We start from the raw sequence: 19233 nt of genomic DNA on the forward strand, positions 1-19233 counted from the left end.
TATATTTAAAGTACTCAGACGATCACACCAATTTATACAGTCATACAAATGTGTGTGTGGGTATATATGTGTAGGTGCGCGAATGTACGTATATATGTATGTACACACACACACACGTTATATATGCACAGTAATTAATAGTTCGAGGACAGGTAATCCTCGACATATTCAGGTAAAAGACAAACGGTGATATAGAAGCTAGTGATAATATTTAATGGTGTGTACATTGTTCGCAGTGACCACCGCTACGACCAATGTTGTAACGCAATGATCATTGGTGTGACTCCACGCTGTGACCAGTATTGTAACAGCACATTGTGACTACCACTATAACAGTGACCACGATAGTAACGTAGTGGCCCCTACCATGACGCTGTGACCCCTACTGTAACGCGGTGACCCCTACTGTAACATTACGCTATGATCTAAATATTGGGGGGGCTTTTAACTTGTATTTCTATTCTAATGTTATGCATGTCACAATATATAAGATATATGTAACGTGTGTGTATACCTTGCTTATACTTGTAGGCATTTAATGGTGCACACACACACTCACCTCCCCAACTAACATGTCGTTACATGAAGCCAACTAGGAAGCCACTTTGTGGTTGTTTGATTGGCTAGAAATAGTGACTAAATCTCCATTGGATCACACCATATCTTCCTGAGAATTAAAAAAGAAATCATTGAATGCCACAGCACCGCCAACCACCACACACTCAAAAAGATGGTATGGTCACCAGTGGAATACCTTTGTTCTTAGGCACTGCCGTCTTAACATTATAGGCCCCTGTGAAAATCAATGAACTGGACCCTTTAGTATTTATTGACTGCAAGTCACAGTGTACATAGATTAGAATTGGGCCCCCTGGACCCGCGAGGGCTCCTGGGCAACTGGCTCACTGTGCCCCTATCTTTACAGGGTCCTGTACTCCGCCCCCACATATATCCTTGTTTTTAACGAGTAGCTATATTGCCGTTACAATATATAGTTCGTGAGCGTGTGTGATATATGAATGTATGTATGTGTATATATTGTTGTTTAGCACTGGGACAGATACCTTGATTGAGCCAACCTATGGTTAAAGACAATCCATCTATTCATTTAATGACATTTAGGTGTTTCTGTTTTTAAAAATCAATTAATTAAAATATTCCAGAGGAAAGGGCTGTGCCCCTGGTCTCAGCAGACTCTCAGGGATCAATGGTATAAATAACTATTAAACGTTCCTCTTGAGTTGTTATTGGGGTCTGATTAGATTGAGGGTTGGCTGTTATTTTTAGTTGTTTGATCACAGAAAGTCTTTCTCGTTGGCTTTTATGTTTGTTGTTGTTCTTTAGCCCTCAAGACGCCCTCGCTCGAGTACGCCTATGATAAAAAAAAATAGTCCGGCCACGATCAATTCGTCTTTTTTTATGCTTAGGACTATTTTATTCTAAATGCCCTACAGTTTTTAAAGTAATAAGAAGGACATTTGGTCGCTATTTCTAATAGCCTGAACGACCACATAGAACTCCCCCTTCCGTAGTTCTGAAGTGGTGTAATCTTCAGGGTCATCGAACTCTCGCCCTCAGTCCACCAATGCTGAACATTTCCATAAACTTTACCAACTTTATCCGGATGTCCACCCACGTAGAATAGCTTTTACCTTGCATTTGTATTATAAGCTTTAATAAATGGTTTTTGCTTTTGAACATTTAGAGTCAGCTAGACATACACACATGTGTTGATTCACTAACACAGTACTTTACATATGTAAGCGAGGCCTAAATAAGGGTTTCACTGACCAGATATATCTCCCTTACAACCACCAAGTCACACACATGGTTCTTAGCCCTTTCAGGTAGGGTACAATGGGCACCGCTGTGGTATGGCGCCACAATTAATTGTTTCCTCATAACTCTCTGAAGGATACATATTTTTTAACGAAATTTTGCAGAGGTATGTTTTCAAGGGTGAAGATTACAGCCATGGTGGGGAGAAAAAAAATTAAGGACTTTCTGTCATATCCCTTTCCTATCTTAGATTTTTCGGATCATTCACATCAAACTGCTTATTTTTTTAACAAAGTTTTGCAAAAATACATTTTCGAGAAATGACGATGTTTTAAACAGAAAGTGAAATTTGTCGATAAAATATTTTTGTAAATTTTTATCAACATAAACCATTAATCACAACCCCGAAAACATATTTACAAACTTTTATTGAAAAATGTACGATATTCAGATAGTTATAAAAAAAAGAGCAAATCTGGGGGCACCAAACTGTACTTATTCCCTTAATATATGAGCTAGACCTTAAGTTTTAGTTATTAAACCTAAACCCACAGAGGGAGATAATTGATTGATGAATGATAAAAATGATTCTCCTTAATTGCAATACATTTACAGATGGCTTAATCGATAACAAAAATATAAATAAAAGAAACTGTCAAAAATATAAATGTTGTTTCCAACACAATAGTTTTTTTTCCCTCAGAAATATTCCGGGAAGTTGGTTAGGTTCCTGAAAATTAACGAATTTATAATAATTTACAGATTTGTAAATGGGGGGTATTTTTTTTTTTAATAAAAGTGTTAAAAACAACATCATTTGAATTTTAAGCTCCCTGCAAGTGTGACGTTTTGGATTCAATTATTTCGGCCTTACATACCTATCTGTCTGTTTTACACATCGATCTAAGCTAAGGGGTTGTGCCATGCTGTAGCACATGATATAAAGTTAGTTCAATGTGTAAGACTTCTTTCTACAACTAATCAGCATTTTTGGCCAAGATCAAAGTAACACTTTAATCTACCTTCATAGAAAATGGTTCGATTCCAAGCTAAGTTTAATTTGGAGCATGATGATGCTTCAGGAGTTGAGATACACAACTTGGCTGTTTGTCCCGTTCCTAGATTTGAACACTCGTCCCCCTTCCTTCTTTACTTTTTCTTTCATTCAACCGAATACTCATTTATATACATACTTTAACATACGCACTTCCGTATAGAACTTTATTGAAACACACACGCACCGTTGTGTAAAGCTGTGTACAAACACGTGTGTAAGTGTGTGTGGTCTGTGATATCAACACTGCTACACGGAACCAGTCTCATATCGTTGTTTATATATATTTTTACATCCACCCGCGTATGCAGATACACTCTTACACACACGTGTATAATCGTCTACACATAGACGTGTGTTAGTGACAAACGAAAGAACGAAATTTACAAATCGACAACAATCCATTGCAGCATAAAATTGAGGTAAGTTCTCGCTTAGCCGACCCCAACGGTCCAGTTTCGATTCCTAACTGAGGCCATACCGTTTCATTTGTTTTTTTTTATGTTATTGTTCGATCCCGAGTCAATCCTGATCCACCAGATGAATAATGATGTTCCAACTATGACCACCCTGTCTTTTAGCGTATAGTTATTGTTTTGCTCCAGTTTAGTCCTGACTGCAAACCTATCATGAAACAATGTTCCAACCATGACCACCCTGTCTGTGTTTTTTTTAGATATTGTGTAAGACTAAATTATGTAACGTGTAGTTGTAATTGCGTAGCCCTAGGTCAGTCCTGATCCAGTAATCAAGCCATTTTAATCCGTTCTATTTTTAGCAATCGTAGCGCATCCAGTGTCCTTTTTTAAAGGTAGTAGGGTTGATTTAAAGGGGATTTAGCTATTATTTTTTAGTCTTTCGAGTGGTCGTCTGATGGCTCGACTTTCTAATGTTGCTGAGAACTGCATGAAGACCAAAACATCCTTTCTCTCCTCTCTCCTCATCCTAAGTATTAAGAGCCAAGGGCGTTGTCAACCGAAGATGTAAAGATGAAACCAACCACACCTTATTAATTAATGGTCAGCCGAAGTGTACCTTTCGATTTTTTGTTTAACTGACACACATTACTCCCTCTCCCTCCTTTTGGCTCTCCCCATTCGCTCCCCCCCGGCTTATTTCTCTGTCCTTTCCTTTCTTCTCAGCATCGAACTCTCTCTCTCCTTCTTACAATCCTCAATTTTTTCATTACATCTCATTTTTCTTCCTTTCTCTCTCTCCTTCTACACCTTATACATTTCTTTTGACCCCACTTTCATATGATATCAACCCCACTCTCTCCAGCTCCCCCTTTACCGGTCCCTCTCATTCATTCATTCATCTTTTATGGTCAACATCATCATTGTCCTTTCCTCTCTCTCTCCTCACTCTCCCCTTCTCCCTACATCTTCTCATATCCTTCTACCTTTTACGATTTCTCTCTCCTCCCCCCCATATATCCACTCTTTCTTTTAACCCCCCCCCCTCCTCTCTCTCTCCGTCTTTCTTTTCTTCCTTCATCTCTCTTTTTCTTCTTTGTCCCCCCTCGCTCTCTCTCTCTCTTTCGCACCCACATACACACCACTGAAATTTACATTTTTTACACATATAACAACATATAGGAAGCCTCAACGTAGTCAGTCGCACAGCCGGCTAGAAATAGCAGCCAAATCTCTTTAATTAGTCTACCATCTTTTTCAAAAAGAAAAAAAGAAAGAAGACAGAACGGGGTTGGGGTGAAGGTGTTGTTTTGTTATTGTCAGAAATAAACTGTCTGAAAATATTGGTTGGTCACGGCTGGAATTCCTTTGATCACAAACTATTCAACCTGGGCTGACCGGGGAATAGAACAACACGACCACGAAGTATTAAAGTATACACGACTGTTATACGATTATATATACACACACACACATATATATATATATATATATATATATATATATATATATATGTGTGTGTGTGTGTGTGTGTGTGTGTATACTATCATTTTGTTCTCATTACACAATAACTCAATACACAATAAATACATACACAACTACACATTGTAAACACTATCTGCCCTCACAAACACACACACATACACACTCTCTCTCTCTCATACATACACACACACACACACACACACTCTCTCTCTCTCTCACACACACATACATACACACACACACACACACACACTCTCTCTCTCCCTCTCTCACACATACATACATACATACATACACACACACACACACACACACACTCTCTCTCCCTCTCTCACACACACACACACACACACACACAGCAAGTGTGTAGAAAATGTCAGCTCATAGTTTTTATGTTATGTCCCGAACTTATAAAGTCTAGATGGAGTCGAAGGTTGCCAGCCATCTTCCTCACCTGGCTAAAACTCCAACTTCCATTCGGCGGCGGCTGCCGTACCAAACATCATCACCATCACCATGATGATGATGATGATGATGATGATGGCGATGGTGATAGCAATGATGCTAATGATGATAATGTTCGTTCTTGCAGACATCCAACCCCCCGCCTCCCTCCTCTCTCTCTCTCTTTCTCTTTGACATATACTTCTTTATCGTTCTCCTGCACACTCTTCTTTCTCTCATTCACACACTCACTCTCTCTCTGATCTCTCTCTCTCTCTCTTTCACATATCTGTCACAATCTCTCCCTCTCTCTGTCACTCTTTGACACTCTCTATCCTCTCTTTCACACACTTATTTTCTTACTGCCACTCCTCCTCCTTTCGCCCTTCTATTCCCCCTCTCTCTACTTCATTGCTCCTCTTCCACTCTCTTCATTGTTTATCTTTCTCTTTCTTCCTCCCCTCACTTTCTACCCCTTTTTTCACCCCCATCCTCTTTCCTTCTCTCTTTTAATCTCTCTCTCTCTCTATAACATCACCCTCTCACTTTCTTTCGATATTATCTCACTTTATCTCTATTTCATTATCACCCTTTTTTCTTCTTTTCCCCTCTCCCTCTCTCTCTTTGCTCTCTATATCACTTCTTCTTCTCTTCTCCCCCTCCCTGTTTCACCCACTCTTTCCCCCCTCTCTATTCTCTCACTTTATCATCCATCCCTGTACTGTCTCCTTCTTCTTTCCTCTCTCTCCCTCACAGTTTCACCATCTCACCTCTGTCTTTCCCCCTCTCTCTTCTATTCCTTCCTTTCACCCTGTCCGTTCGTCAGTCTTCCCTCTCCCCATCTCTCTATCTCATGTCGGTCTATCTACCACACTTTTCCTCTCTTCCCCTTCACAACACACACTTTACATCTCTGCCATCATCTCAATTCACATGAGCAGTATTAATATTATCAACACAACTACTATTTCTACCATTATTATTTATTTAGAAGATCTGTCACCAAATGTCTCATAATTGCAATTCAAATGGTTAGCACCGCCCACATGGCACCACATACCTCTGGACGACGACCAACCGCTTGGATACCTTCCTCCTGACCAACCCCACCGACAGTGCCTATATATATAGAAACTCGGAGCTTCACCTTCATCATCATCATCATCGTCGTCAACGTGTGTCTGTCTCTTCGTCCTGGAATTCCTCCTGACCCTTGTTGTTGTTGTGGTTGTGGTTCTATTCGGAACTCGACCCACCCCACCTTGTTCCATCATCACCCGTGCTCCAGTAAAAGACACTCGGTTCGGTGCCAAGAACGGTTAAGGTGGGTTCAACTTGAAATATCTCTACAACACTTCACTTCGACAGGCAGCGGCCTGCTGGCAGAGTCTCACTTCAAACCAACCTGAGAGTGAGTATGAGTGTGTAGCTTCACTCACCTATAACAAATACACATACATAACACATAAATATGTAGACATAAACACATGCTCTCACTCCTACACTCATTTACACATGCATACGCACAAGTAATAAAGACCACACGCATTTACTAAACCATATATACACATATATACACAAGCACACGCAAAGCCTTTCACACGTGCACACATGCACTACACATAAACACACTAGCACACGTATTCACAAATACACATGCACACACACCTATACATGCACGCACACGCATTTATTTGATCTCACTCACACACGCATTTACAAAATCCCACACACATTCTTTCTCATACACACAAACACTTAAGTCATTAACACCCGTATATACTATAACTCATACATACATATATATATATATAGGCGGTGCTCCAGCATGGCCGCAGCCAACTGACTGAAACAACAATGTGGGAACCTTTACGTGGTCGCCCGACCTGCTAGAAATTACAGCCTAATCTTTCTATAATCCCGCCCAATCGTCTGAATGAATATAAGACGTACTGGTCATGGTTGAAAGGTATTTGATGCAAGGTGCAGCCGATCGTGGCTGACCGAGGGTTAAACAACAATTGTATTTAGACATAGAAAAACAGTTTGCACACACACACACACACACACCCACGCTTGCATACACACATTCATTTGTTCACTGTTACACAATATTGACACTACAGTGGGCCTCTCCCTCATCTACACACACACACACACACACACGCACGTAGTGTACGTTTATGTATAGCGCGTGTACCCATGTGCACACGCAGTGTTATGTACATCGTTTTATTCTTATGTATATTGCCTCTAAAAATGCCACGAGTGTGTGTGTGTGTGTATATATATATATATATATATATATATAGACATAAACACACACACACACACGAGTGTTCATGTATATTTCGTGGAATATTTGCTTTTCAGGATGCCGGTCTACGTATCGCCTCTTCCCCGGTTCGTCTGTTACAGTGAAGGCACGATGGTTGGAAGGTTATTGAACTGTGCCACTGACCAGACAGTCAAGAGTTCTAACCTTGATCTAGTCACCGTTTTGTGCTCCTAACTTAACTCTTACGTTTATCAGACATTTTAGTTGATACTAGTTATCGCGTATTTTCCAGTTGAGTGGTTAGAAATGGGAAAGCTATTCAGCTACTGAGGCGTAAAAAAGAAAGCACACACCTTCCGTGTATAGAAATCTACGTAAAGCGAAAAAGTGTAGCAGAGATTGTGGCATGTACCATGCTTTCGCTGACTGCTTTAGGTGCCTATGTAGACCCACCATCTCGGCCCTTCTGCCCTTGACCCAGCAGAATATCGACGATGTGTCAGCTGGAGGGTGAGTGAAGGCTGCAGCCTGCACTCGACTTGTACTCATTTACTACGGAGTGAGCTGAATAAGATATACAAATGTCTGTGTTTAAGAAAAACTATCCGATCCCGGAAGGTAGACGTGTTGTTTGTAATGAAGAGAAAGCAAAGTATTATCACGAAGGAATGTGGTCCAGAAATAGTATTGGAGACCCATGGTCGCAGAATCCTCGATGTATTACTAACTTACAAGTGTGGTCCTCAATTTGACCTTCTGTATGTGATAGGAGTGGTTTGTAGCTGTGGCTATAACTTGTTTTATATGTGCAAGTTGAATATTAATTACTTGTTGTAATTAAAGGCTTTTCCACCATGGCCATCCCATCTTTTTGTGAATTTTAGACTACATTCTCTGATGTGCCATTTTTTAAAAGAAAGTATGATGTGATTGGAGTGAGTTTAGCCATTTCTAACAGGTTCAGTGACCACATAAACCAGTGTCTCCCAAGCTTTTCCCTACCAATGATCCCCTTTTTATTTAAATGAAGTGTCCCACAGTTTCGGAAAGGTTTTACTCAACACCTTTTAAACTTAGCTCATGGGGGAGCCTTCGGGAGTTTACAGATTGTTGGCTTATTAGATGTGATGTAGAATGTTTGTGGAGGTTGTAGCAGAGTCCCTGATATTTATAAAGGACCCTTGCATTTTCTATAAGTGCATGTGGCATAAGGATAGCCTTTTCTTGCTGTGGCTGCAACAGGGGCCTATGATATTAAGGACCGTTGCACATTCAAGGTTAGTGACTGAGCTGAGATCTGAAAAGTCCTACCATAAGGGGAATCAATGCTGCAGTTACCGATTTAGGTGATCAATATTTAAAAATCGTTCCACTCCATCGTTCGATGAATATAAATGGAAGGAAGAGAGTTTACTAAGGTATCTGATTGAGGGATGAAGTGGAAGGTGGTAGAAAGAAAATGACAAAAGTGAGAGTGGGTGGTTTAATGTGGTTTCAATTGATATGAAGATGTGGGACCACTTGTATTATATTTCTGGGGACAAAACTTACAAGGGATATTTTGGTAAAGAAACAACTTGTCATTGTCAATCCTGAGAAATTTGTGGACAGTTCTAACATTTATGATTGATTCATGAAAATTTCAGGTGAGGGACTCGGAAACTGTTGATAAAATCGATTAGGGACCCTTCTTTTATTTTACAAATTAAAGGAGGAAGTGAAATGTTAAGGGCCTTTGTAGGCCTCCACACTCATTAGTTTGGTTAACATCCAACCTCAAAATCTGCCAATAAAATGTTGCTGAAGAGGCAAACAGAAGTTTGAATGAATGCTTGCAACAGAATGAACTCTAATCAAGGCTACCCAAGCATCAGGTGGTGATAGGCCAAGCATCATCAAGAATTTCTGCAAAGTTGATCTCTGTCTGAGCATTGTACTTATTATGTCAACTAAGTTGGGGACACTCCCCCACCCTTTATGTTTATAAAATGTATCTCAACAATTTGGTCCTCATTCAGATTCTGTGAATGTAAATTTGAAAGTTAACACAATTAAGTGTAAAGTGTTAGCAGAGGGTGACCGCAGGAAGTGACTTGCTTCAGTGTGAAAGACTATTATGCAGGACTTGAGTGCTTTACAGTAAAAACTGGATACAAAAAGGGGAAACTGAAATTTATGGGAGAGTCAACCTAGCTAAAACCAAGCAAAGTTCAGAGAGCTCTTACCTCTGCTGGTGACAAAAGGCCTCTCGCCCAGAGTAAAAAGCAGACTGTATGACGCATGTGTACGAACAGCCATGCTACATGGCAGTGAAACATGGGCCGTGACTGCTGAGGACATGCGTAAGCTTGCAAGAAATGAAGCCAGTATGCTCCGATGGATGTGTAATTGACTGAGTGTAAGTGCCGTGAGAGAAAAGCTGGACCTAAGAAGCATCAGTTGTGGTGTGCAAGAGAGACGTCTACGCTGGTATGGACACGTGGTAAGAATGGATGAAGATAGTTGTGTGAAAAAGTGCCACACCCTAGCGGTTGAGGGAACCTGTGGAAGAGGTAGACCCAGGAAAACCTGGGATGAGGTGGTGAAGCACGACCTTTGCTCTTTAGGTCTCACCGAAGAAATGACCAGAGACCAAGACCTTTGGAGATATGCTGTGCATGAGAAGACCCGGCAGGACAAGTGAGGCCATAACCCGTGGCCCCTACCTGGGACGTAGTCAGTCCACCTGTGCATACCTTCCTTCTTGGGACACATAACTCTACTTGTGAAGACCTGTTGAGGCAAGTGAAAATCAAAAAATCGAATTGAAATCGATCAACATCAATGGAATTTGTAGTTTGTGGTACCAGTGCGGGGGCACATAAGAGAACCATCTGAACGTGGCCGTAGCCAGCACCGCGTCGACTGGCCTCCGTGCTGGTGGCACGTAACAAACACCATCCGATTGTGGCCGTGCCAGCCTCGCCTGGCTTCCGTGCCGGTGGCACGTAAAAAGCACCATCCGAGCGTGGCCGTTCGCCAGCCTCGTCTGGCACCTGTGTCGGTGGCACATAAAAAGCACCCACTATACTCACGGAGTGATTGGTGTTAGGAAGGGCATCCAGCTGTAGAAACACTGCCAGATCTGACTGGGCCTGGTGCAGCCTTCGGGTTTCCCAGAACCCAGTTGAATCGTCCAACCCATGCTAGCATGGAAAGCAGACGTTAAACGATGATGATGATGAACAAAAGTATTGAGATTGCTAATGATTTGATTGGTTTTTGATGAAGGCTGTAGAGTGGTTGGGGATCTTAAAAATACCCAGGTAATATAATTAATGTGGAGGAGGCTGGAATTATAAATAACAGAGTGAAGTTGATCCCTGCATCGTACTTATTGTGTCAACCAAGTTGAGGACACTCCCCCACCCTTTTGTTTTTATATAAAATGTATCTCAACAATTTGGTTTGAGGCTGGAGAGAAGAAGATTAGAGAAATGTTGCGCCTTTCTCTGTAGAAATGGTAAAATATGAGACTTGTTCTGTGATGTCGTCTGGCACTGGTTGTGGAGAAGATTTATAACTGCAGAACGATAACTTGTATTCTTTTGCTGTGTATGAAATGTTGATTTTGGAGGAAGTCGATGAAGTTTGTTAAGAAAGACTGAATATCAAGAAATTATTTTGTTGTGCAAAGGAATGAAAGCCTGTCACCATATTGGAATTTAGATGGGAGTGAAAGGGAGACTCTTGAATTGGGGGTTGATGTAATGAGGAGCTGAGAGGGTGTATATAGCTAGGTATTGGGGTGTAAGGAGGAGCTGAGAGGGTGTATATATAGCTAGGTGTTGAGGTGTAAGGAGGAGCTGAGAGGGTGTATATATAGCTAGGTGTTGAGGTGTAAGGAAGTGCTTAGAGGGTGTATATATAGCTAGGTGTTGAGGTGTAAGGAGGAGCTGTGAAGTGATAGTTTGGGATAAAGTGGAGAGGTTTGGGATGTAGAGGAATCAGAAATTGGAAGGAATTAGTGAGGTCACAGTTTTGGATCTAATAACAAGGTCGTAAGGCTTAAATAGGGTGCTGCTAACCAAAATACACTTAGACAAGACCCTGTAAATCTGACCTGCAACATCTTGGAAAAGACATTGTGCTGGTATTATATACCATGCAAAGTGTATAGGTATAGATCTATGTTTGTATATAATTCTGTATATTCATTTGATGGCTGTAAATGAGTGTCACTGTCATGCATGCAGTGTCATTTGCCTCCAGCCTTGTGTGGAAACCTGTCTGGTCCTGGGAAAATATTACCTTGACTGGAAACAGGTGTGGGGTGGTGACAGGAAGGGCATCCAGCCATTGACTGTCTGCCTCAACAAATTTTGTCCAACCTATGTGGCCATAGAAAAGGGGATAATAAGATGATGATGATGATGATAGTACTGTCCCTTCGTCATATTTAAACCTCTCAACACCTGGCATAAAACCACTTCCTTCATCACAACACTCACTCCATCCTCTCAGTTAAAATGGTCTTCTCTTGTGAGTTACTGAGCAACCTGAATAGTACCAGTTCCACAGAAAAGCATATTAGACATTCTGTAATGTAGTTGGCGTTAGGAAGGGCCTCCAGCCATAGAAACCAGGCCAAATGAAGCATTGGGGCTTGGCCCAGTCTTCTGGTTCATTAGACCATGTTGAACCCTCTAACTCTTACCAACATGGAAGATGGACTTTAAATGGTTATTATGATGATGATGATGATGTAGTCTTGAATTAATTCGTTTGTTGTGTGTGTGTGTGTGTGTGTGTGTGGAGTTTTAGAGCTTATTTTGCGTGGGCACCTGCCAGGTGGCAAGGTTGTAATGAAAAGAAATTAAGATCAAAAGTATAAATAAAAAATAAGGATTGGTGGGTAGTCTGGGTTCATCATCATCGTTTAAACATCCGCTTTCCATGCTGGCATGGGTTGGACAGTTTGAGCCAGGAGGCTGAACCAGGCTCCAATCTGATCTGGTAAGGTTTCTACAGCTGGATGCCCTTCCTAACGCCAACCACTCTGGAACCACTTAGGCGTCTATTCCTCATTCTCAGTATCATCCCTTTGCCATTTCCTTTTCCACAGATCACCCTCTCTCCCTGCCACCAGTTATTCCTCTCCTTTTCTCTTGATCCGTATCTTACAAGTGTCATTCCTCATTCTTAACACCTTCTCTCTGCTCTCATCCTCAACTCCCTTTCGTATGTGCTGTCGACATCCCAGTCACTTGACTCCACTCAAAATAGTTACTACAATGTTGCTCTGACTCTCTCTCTGCCTGACTTTGTCTCTCAACAACACATTCAGCCCATGCCAGCATGGAAAACGGTTGATATAAGATGATGGTGATGATGATTATCTTCCTCATCATATATCTAGTTTGGTGATGTTCAGATGTGGGTGAGGTGTGTTTCAACCTACACTGAGAGACAGCTACCAGCAATGATGTTGTTTGTAGCAGAATTGCAACAGGTGACGTTTGGTGACCTTCTCGGTCAACAAATCATTTGTTAATTCTGCACTTACAAATTCTTCTAGAATAATAAAAAAAAATCCCTTTCTTGGAGATAACATAGGATCCGTTTAGATCTATAGGGAAGGCCTCAGAAATTCTGAGTTTAAACCATATCGCATCAGGAATTAGAATAAAAGGGATGTTGTGATTGACAAGATAAAGAAGGAAGATGTAGGAAGTTGCTGGGCTCAGTGGAGTTGACTGTGTTGCTTGGACATAGCAGCAAATAGGACAGAGGGAACTTTGGTCATGGGAGATGACCAGAACCTTTTTTTTTCCTTTTTTGGTTCACTCCATGTACAATATGTTTCCTAGTCCTCTGTTGGAAAATAGAGGTAAGTGACTTGTGGCATATGTGGAAAGATACATATTCTCCAGTTGTCCACAAGATACACATGACAGCAAAATCAAGTGTTGAGAGTACAAAGAATAGTGGATAATGTAGCAGAGGAGAGGCTGAAGAGAATTAATAATGGTGAGCGACTAGAAATATTGAGGAATAGAGTTTGAAGAAGAAGACTAATTCAGAGTAGGAGAGGACATAGCAGTTTTCAGTTGACCCTGATGCTAAATATTGCTTTCTCCCTTTCTAAAGTGAAAAGATCTCATCAAATGATGAAAGGAAAATGAAGGTGGAAGAAGCGGTGGAGAAAGGATACACCATTGTCATAAGCTGCAGATAAAAGGGAGCCAATATATTTAGCTGAAAAGAGACGGTGATTGAAAAGGTTTGTTCCATAAGGTAGAACATTAAGGTTGACACAGAGATATAGGGATCGGTCATGTGTGATGAAACCAAATTTGTCCTGATGTCCAGTTGTCTTATTATCTTCATCAGTGGGTATCCTGAGGCAGGTAGTTCTGGAGTTGTGGTTGAAGGGGCCAAAACACCAACAGGGAATTGTTGCTGCCTGGCGAGACGTTGATTCTTATATTTTGAGATGGAATAAAGCAGGATCCTCTGCATGCAAGTCTTTTAGTCTGATTGAAAACCTGCAAAAGAATTGTGAAGATCTGAGAAGTGGAAGCACTGAATGGAGTCCAGTGGTGAAGTTCTTGCTATGAAGGCATCTCTGACTCTGAGGCAGCCATGATCTACACCCTGAAGGAGGAACCAACCCAGGGTAGAGCAGTGTTCTATCTACCTCGAAATGACTGAGACTACTCTTGCAATGTCTGCAACCAGATCTGCAAATCCTGGGTAGCTTTGTATTCCCACATGGGGCCAAATGGCAAAACATGCAACTGAGAACACTTTGTCTAACTGAACTCTCATTCATCAAAGGGACGAGAATTTCCAACAACAATATATATCTTCAACATCATCATTTAATGGTAATTTTTTTATGCCGGCATGGGTTAGATCAGTGATCCTTAACCCATTTCTTTTACTTATGGACCCTTTTGATTCCTATTTTACTCAGGTGGACCCCCATAGCCAATTGATATTTAAAAAATCCAATTATGTTTATATAATTAAATACAGGCTTGTACCCCAGAGGGGAACTTTCTAGGTGCAATTCCATGGCCATTCATGACCGAAGGGGTCTTTACCGTTACCCTATTCTCTATCCAAAATAATAGGATTTTTTCCATTCTTTCAACTTTGACACTTATGTCTGTATGGTGGGTGTTTTAAAATTGTTGCAGATCTCGTGTTTCTGCTGGCTGTCACTTCTTCATTTCTTTTAAACGTTCCCACTTGACCCCTTCGTATCAAAGGGTTTCGCTGTTCCTGCTGAACTTTTCCTTTCCAGTTTCAAGTTGATTTCATTAATTAACATTGAATATTAATTTATTTATTTCCATTTTCAGTAAAATCAACTTTCTTAACTTTTGAAACTCTATTATCTGATTTTTCTTATAAAAAATATATAAAGTATTTCTAGCATATGTATATAGGGTTAGGGTATATATGGGGTATAGGGTATAGGGTTAGGGTATATATAGGGTTAGTGTATTAATGAGGGGAAAAAATGAGCTGAGAATAAGATAAGAGGGAAATGGAAGACTGGAATGGAAACTGTGTGAAGGCTCTCCACATAAAGGACGGAAAAGAAAAATACTTGGAGCAAAACCCAGACTGGAAATTACTCAATATATACACACATATACACATACACATATACACACACTTATATGTTGTCATCATCATCATTTTTTAACATCCACTTTTCCATGCTAGCATGGTTCAGACAAAATTTGTTGAGGCAGATTTGTCATGGCTGGATGCCCTTCCTGTTGGCAATCCTCACTTGTTTCCAAGCAAAGTAATATTTCACCCCTGGGCCAGACATGTTTTTCACAGAAGATTTGAAATAAATGGCACTTTTTGTATGATGATGATGATGATCATTTACAACGATCACAAAATGTCCAGACAAGGAGACACAAACACACACACACACACACACATATATCATCATCGTTAACGTTCGTTTTCCATGCTGGCATGGGTTGGACAGTTTGACCGGGGTCTGGGAAGCCAGAAGGCTGTACCAGGCTCCATTCTGATCTGGCAGTGTTTCTACAGCTGGATGCCCTTCCTAATGCCAACCACTCCGTGAGTGTAGTGGGTGCTTTTTACGTGCCACCGGCACAGGTGCCAGGGGAGGCTGGTAGTGGCCACAATTGGTTGGTACTTTTTACATGCCACCAGCACAGAAGCCAGTCAAGGCCACGCTGGCATCGGCCACATTCGGATATTGCTTCTTACATGTCACCGGCACAGGTATCACAACTACAGTTTACATTTTTCATTTTGAATGTTGATGTACTTGACTCAATAGGTCTCCTCAAGCACTGCAGGTTGCCCTATGATCCAAGGTAAGCACAGCAAGCCATCCTGCGATCCAAGGCACTTTGGATAGGCTGGGGTTTCTATGTGAAGCTGGTGCAAGAAACAGCCATGAACTCACATTTGTCGGGTCTTTGCAGTCACAGCGTATCTCCAGAGGTCTCGGTCTTTTGTCATTGCTCCTGTGAGACTGAATGTTTGAAGATCATGCTTGACCACCTCATCCCATGTCTTCCTGGGTCTACCTCTATATAAATCATCATCATTTAACGTCTGTTTTTCCTTTGCTGGTATGGATTAGATATACTTATTCATTATTCATGATTGACCCCTCTTCCACCCAGGTTCATCACTCCCTGCATTCCTTCTGTCCCCATCTGCTACTCTCCTTCCACACTTTCATCAGTTCACCTACCCCAACCACCGAACCACTTCTCTTAGATTCCTCCTCCCTGTTCCTCTATCACACACCCTAAACCATCTTCACCCTTTCCCATCTGGGGTAACCATGTATCTTCCCTACAACAGGACACCTGTTCTGGTCCCTCTGTCATACTCTAATCACTCACTATTTGGATAAAGCTACTTCCTTTGGAAGGGGTTGTCTTTAGAACTGCATTATTCCTGGCTCCACTGGACCGGAACAAGCAGACCAGTTTTCTTACTTCAGAATCAGGTCACTTTTGGAAAATTCTTTCCTCGTCATCATCCATCTGTTTTCCATGTTGGCATGGGTTGGATGGGGTTTGGCAGCAGCTGAAGGGCTGTTCAGGTTCCATGCCTCTGTTGTGGCAGGGTTTCTACAGCTGGATGCCCTTCCTAATGCCAACCCCTTTACTAGGTGGACTGGATGCTTTTTATGTGGCACTAACACTTGCAAGATTAGGGATGCTCATCTGGAGAGGGTTGCAGGGATTGAACCTGTGTGCAAGGGCAACCATGCTTTTGCTTAACTTGACATTTCTTTTCAAGCACAGTGAACCACCATTTGGAAATAAGAACCTGAAATTATGAACGAAGCTGATGGCATATCAAGTTGTGGTTGTTTCCATTTTACTCTGTGGTTGTGGGATGTGGACCTTGTTCCACCGGGACACTTTGTTCTCAGTTATGAGCATCAAATGGGATGACAACGGCAACAACATTGCAATCCTTGAAGAGGCCAATGCCAACAGCATGGAGGTTATCATCATCATCATCATCAAACATTGCCTCAGATGTGAAAGCCATGTCCACCACAGGAATAGTACCGGACTGCTACTCCATGTCCTCTTGCCAGTGCCGAAGAAACTCAGGATTGGTCAGAGATTGGTAAGCTGGCAGAATCGTTAGCACACCGGGCAAAATGCTTAGCAGTATTTCATCTGTTGTTATATTCTGAGTTCAAATTCCGCCAAGGTTGACTTTGCCTTTCATCCTTTCGGGGATGATTAAATAAGTACCAGTTATGCACTGAGGTCGATGTAATCAACTTAATCCCTTTGCCCTTGTTTGTCCCCTCTATGTTTAGCCCCCTTTGGGCAATAAAAAAATATAAAGAGATCATACAGCTGCCTCGTGTAATGCTACAAAGCGCAAGTGAAACAGACAATGAAGAGCAATGATCTTTGCCCTAAATTCTGGGAGGAGAAGAAAGGGAAACGTGGTGTGACCTCATTGAGGTTGGTGCTGGACATTTTGAAGAACATTGAATAAATGAAGAAGTTAAACAATTGTGATGAAAGACCTGCGAATTCTAACCAAGGCCTCTGCTAACCACCAGATATGACCTCTGTGGACAATTGTTCCACATGAAAATCAGTCTTGCCAGCCATCAAAGGCACAGACAAAGAAATATTCAGAAACTAGGAGGAGCCAATGACATGTAGAGAGAGAGAGAGAGAGAAAGAAAGAAAGAGAGAGAGAGAGAGATTCAGGTGCATATATGGCTATGTTGTAAGAAGTTTGCTTCCCAACCACATGGTTCTGGGTTCAATCCCACTGCATGGCACCTTGGGTAAGTGTCTTCTACTATAGCCTCAGACCAACTAAAATCTTGAGAGTGGATTTGGTTGATGGAAACAGAAAGAAATCCATCATGTGTGTGTGTATTACTGTCTCCTTGTCTTGACATCACATGGTAGCTGTAAATGTGTGTCACCATCATACATGTAGCGTTCACCATCATACATGTAGTGTTCTTCATGTAGATTATCTGCCGTGAGAAAGTGTTATTCTGCACTCTGCCAAGATGTGTGCCAGAGGGCCCCTTTCTCCACAAAGTCTACACAGCTGGTCTTCCCTCAAACCCGATCTGTGCAAGTTTGTTGGTGTTGGGAATGTGTCATACACCCCCACCCCCCAGCCGGAAGAAGTGAAAAGGTTCTAGCCTCCACAGGTCAGTCAATGCACCCTGAGATACCAACTCCACAACTCTTGATTTCCTTTTATCCTCCTCCTGGGACCACAACACTTCCTGGGCCATGGCCCACCTCTCCCTGGTGTCTGCTTTCTTCCATTGTTGGAAACAGGAAGACCCAAGACCCTAGTGACCCTTGCTCCAGTGATGTCGCATAGCTCAAGCATCCCTTCAGCCTGAGTGCTAGCTACCCACTTTCGCCCACACCTTGTGGTCATACCTGCATGTCTGACAAGCTCATCCTTAGAGTCTCTCTACATCATTACATTACATTTTGCTACTTTAAATTCCTCCACCACAGATGACAGGGGAAATTGTAACTGTCCTTATCTTGGCCTATTCAAGTGAGGCTTGGGGGAATACCTTGCCATCTTTGGAGGCATTTATCTTCCTCTTCACCATTTCCATGCTTGTCATTGGAACATTGTAGAGCGTTAACAACCATAGGAGTCTTGGTAGAGTTGTTGTCCGTGTTGGTAGCGCCAACATACATCATATAGACATATGATGCTTCATATGTGTGTGTATATATATATGCCGGTGGCATATAAAAGCACCCACTACACTCTTGGAGTGGTTGGTGTTGGGAAGGGCATCCAGCTGTAGAAACCTTGCCAGATGAGATTGGAGCCTGGTGCAGCCACTGGCTCTCCAGACTTCAGTCAAACCGTCCAACCCATGCCAGCATGGAAAAACGGACGTTAAACAATGATGATGATGATATGTATCTTTTACTTGCTTCATTCATAAGAATATGGCCATGCTGAGGCAGTGCTTTGAGGAATTTTAATTGAATGAATTGACCCCAGGACTTTTAATGCTTGGTCCTTATTCTGTTGGTCTCTTTTGTTGAACTGCTAAGTTATGGTAATGTCACCATGCCAACACCAGTTGTCAAGCAATGGTGGGGGACAAGCAAAGACACCTGCCCAAGGTGCCACGCACTGTGACTGAACTCAGAAGCATGTGGTTGGGAAGCAAACTTTTTATCACACAGCTGGTATATATATATATATATATATATATATATATATATAATATATATATA

General features: G+C 41.7%; 1 protein-coding gene across 3 annotated transcripts in view; it reads left to right on the plus strand.

Annotated features, from left to right (window-relative positions):
* The first annotated feature begins 2986 nt into the window (after window positions 1-2986).
* The window catches only part of LOC115221630, a 33038-nt gene continuing 16791 nt past the window's right edge, over window positions 2987-19233 (plus strand). The window contains exons 1-2 of one of the 3 annotated variants that reach the window (XM_036510619.1): window positions 2987-3255; window positions 6170-6589. In XM_036510619.1, the coding sequence (XP_036366512.1) occupies window position 6589 (1 nt within the window). In that variant the 5' untranslated portion in view covers window positions 2987-3255; window positions 6170-6588. Of the gene's footprint in view, window positions 3256-5881; window positions 6590-19233 lie in introns of those variants that run through there. The other 2 variants (XM_029791831.2, XM_029791830.2) reach the window with 2 other exon arrangements.

The sequence above is a fragment of the Octopus sinensis genome, linkage group LG18, assembly GCF_006345805.1.
Source record: "Octopus sinensis linkage group LG18, ASM634580v1, whole genome shotgun sequence".
NCBI lineage: Eukaryota > Metazoa > Mollusca > Cephalopoda > Octopoda > Octopodidae > Octopus > Octopus sinensis.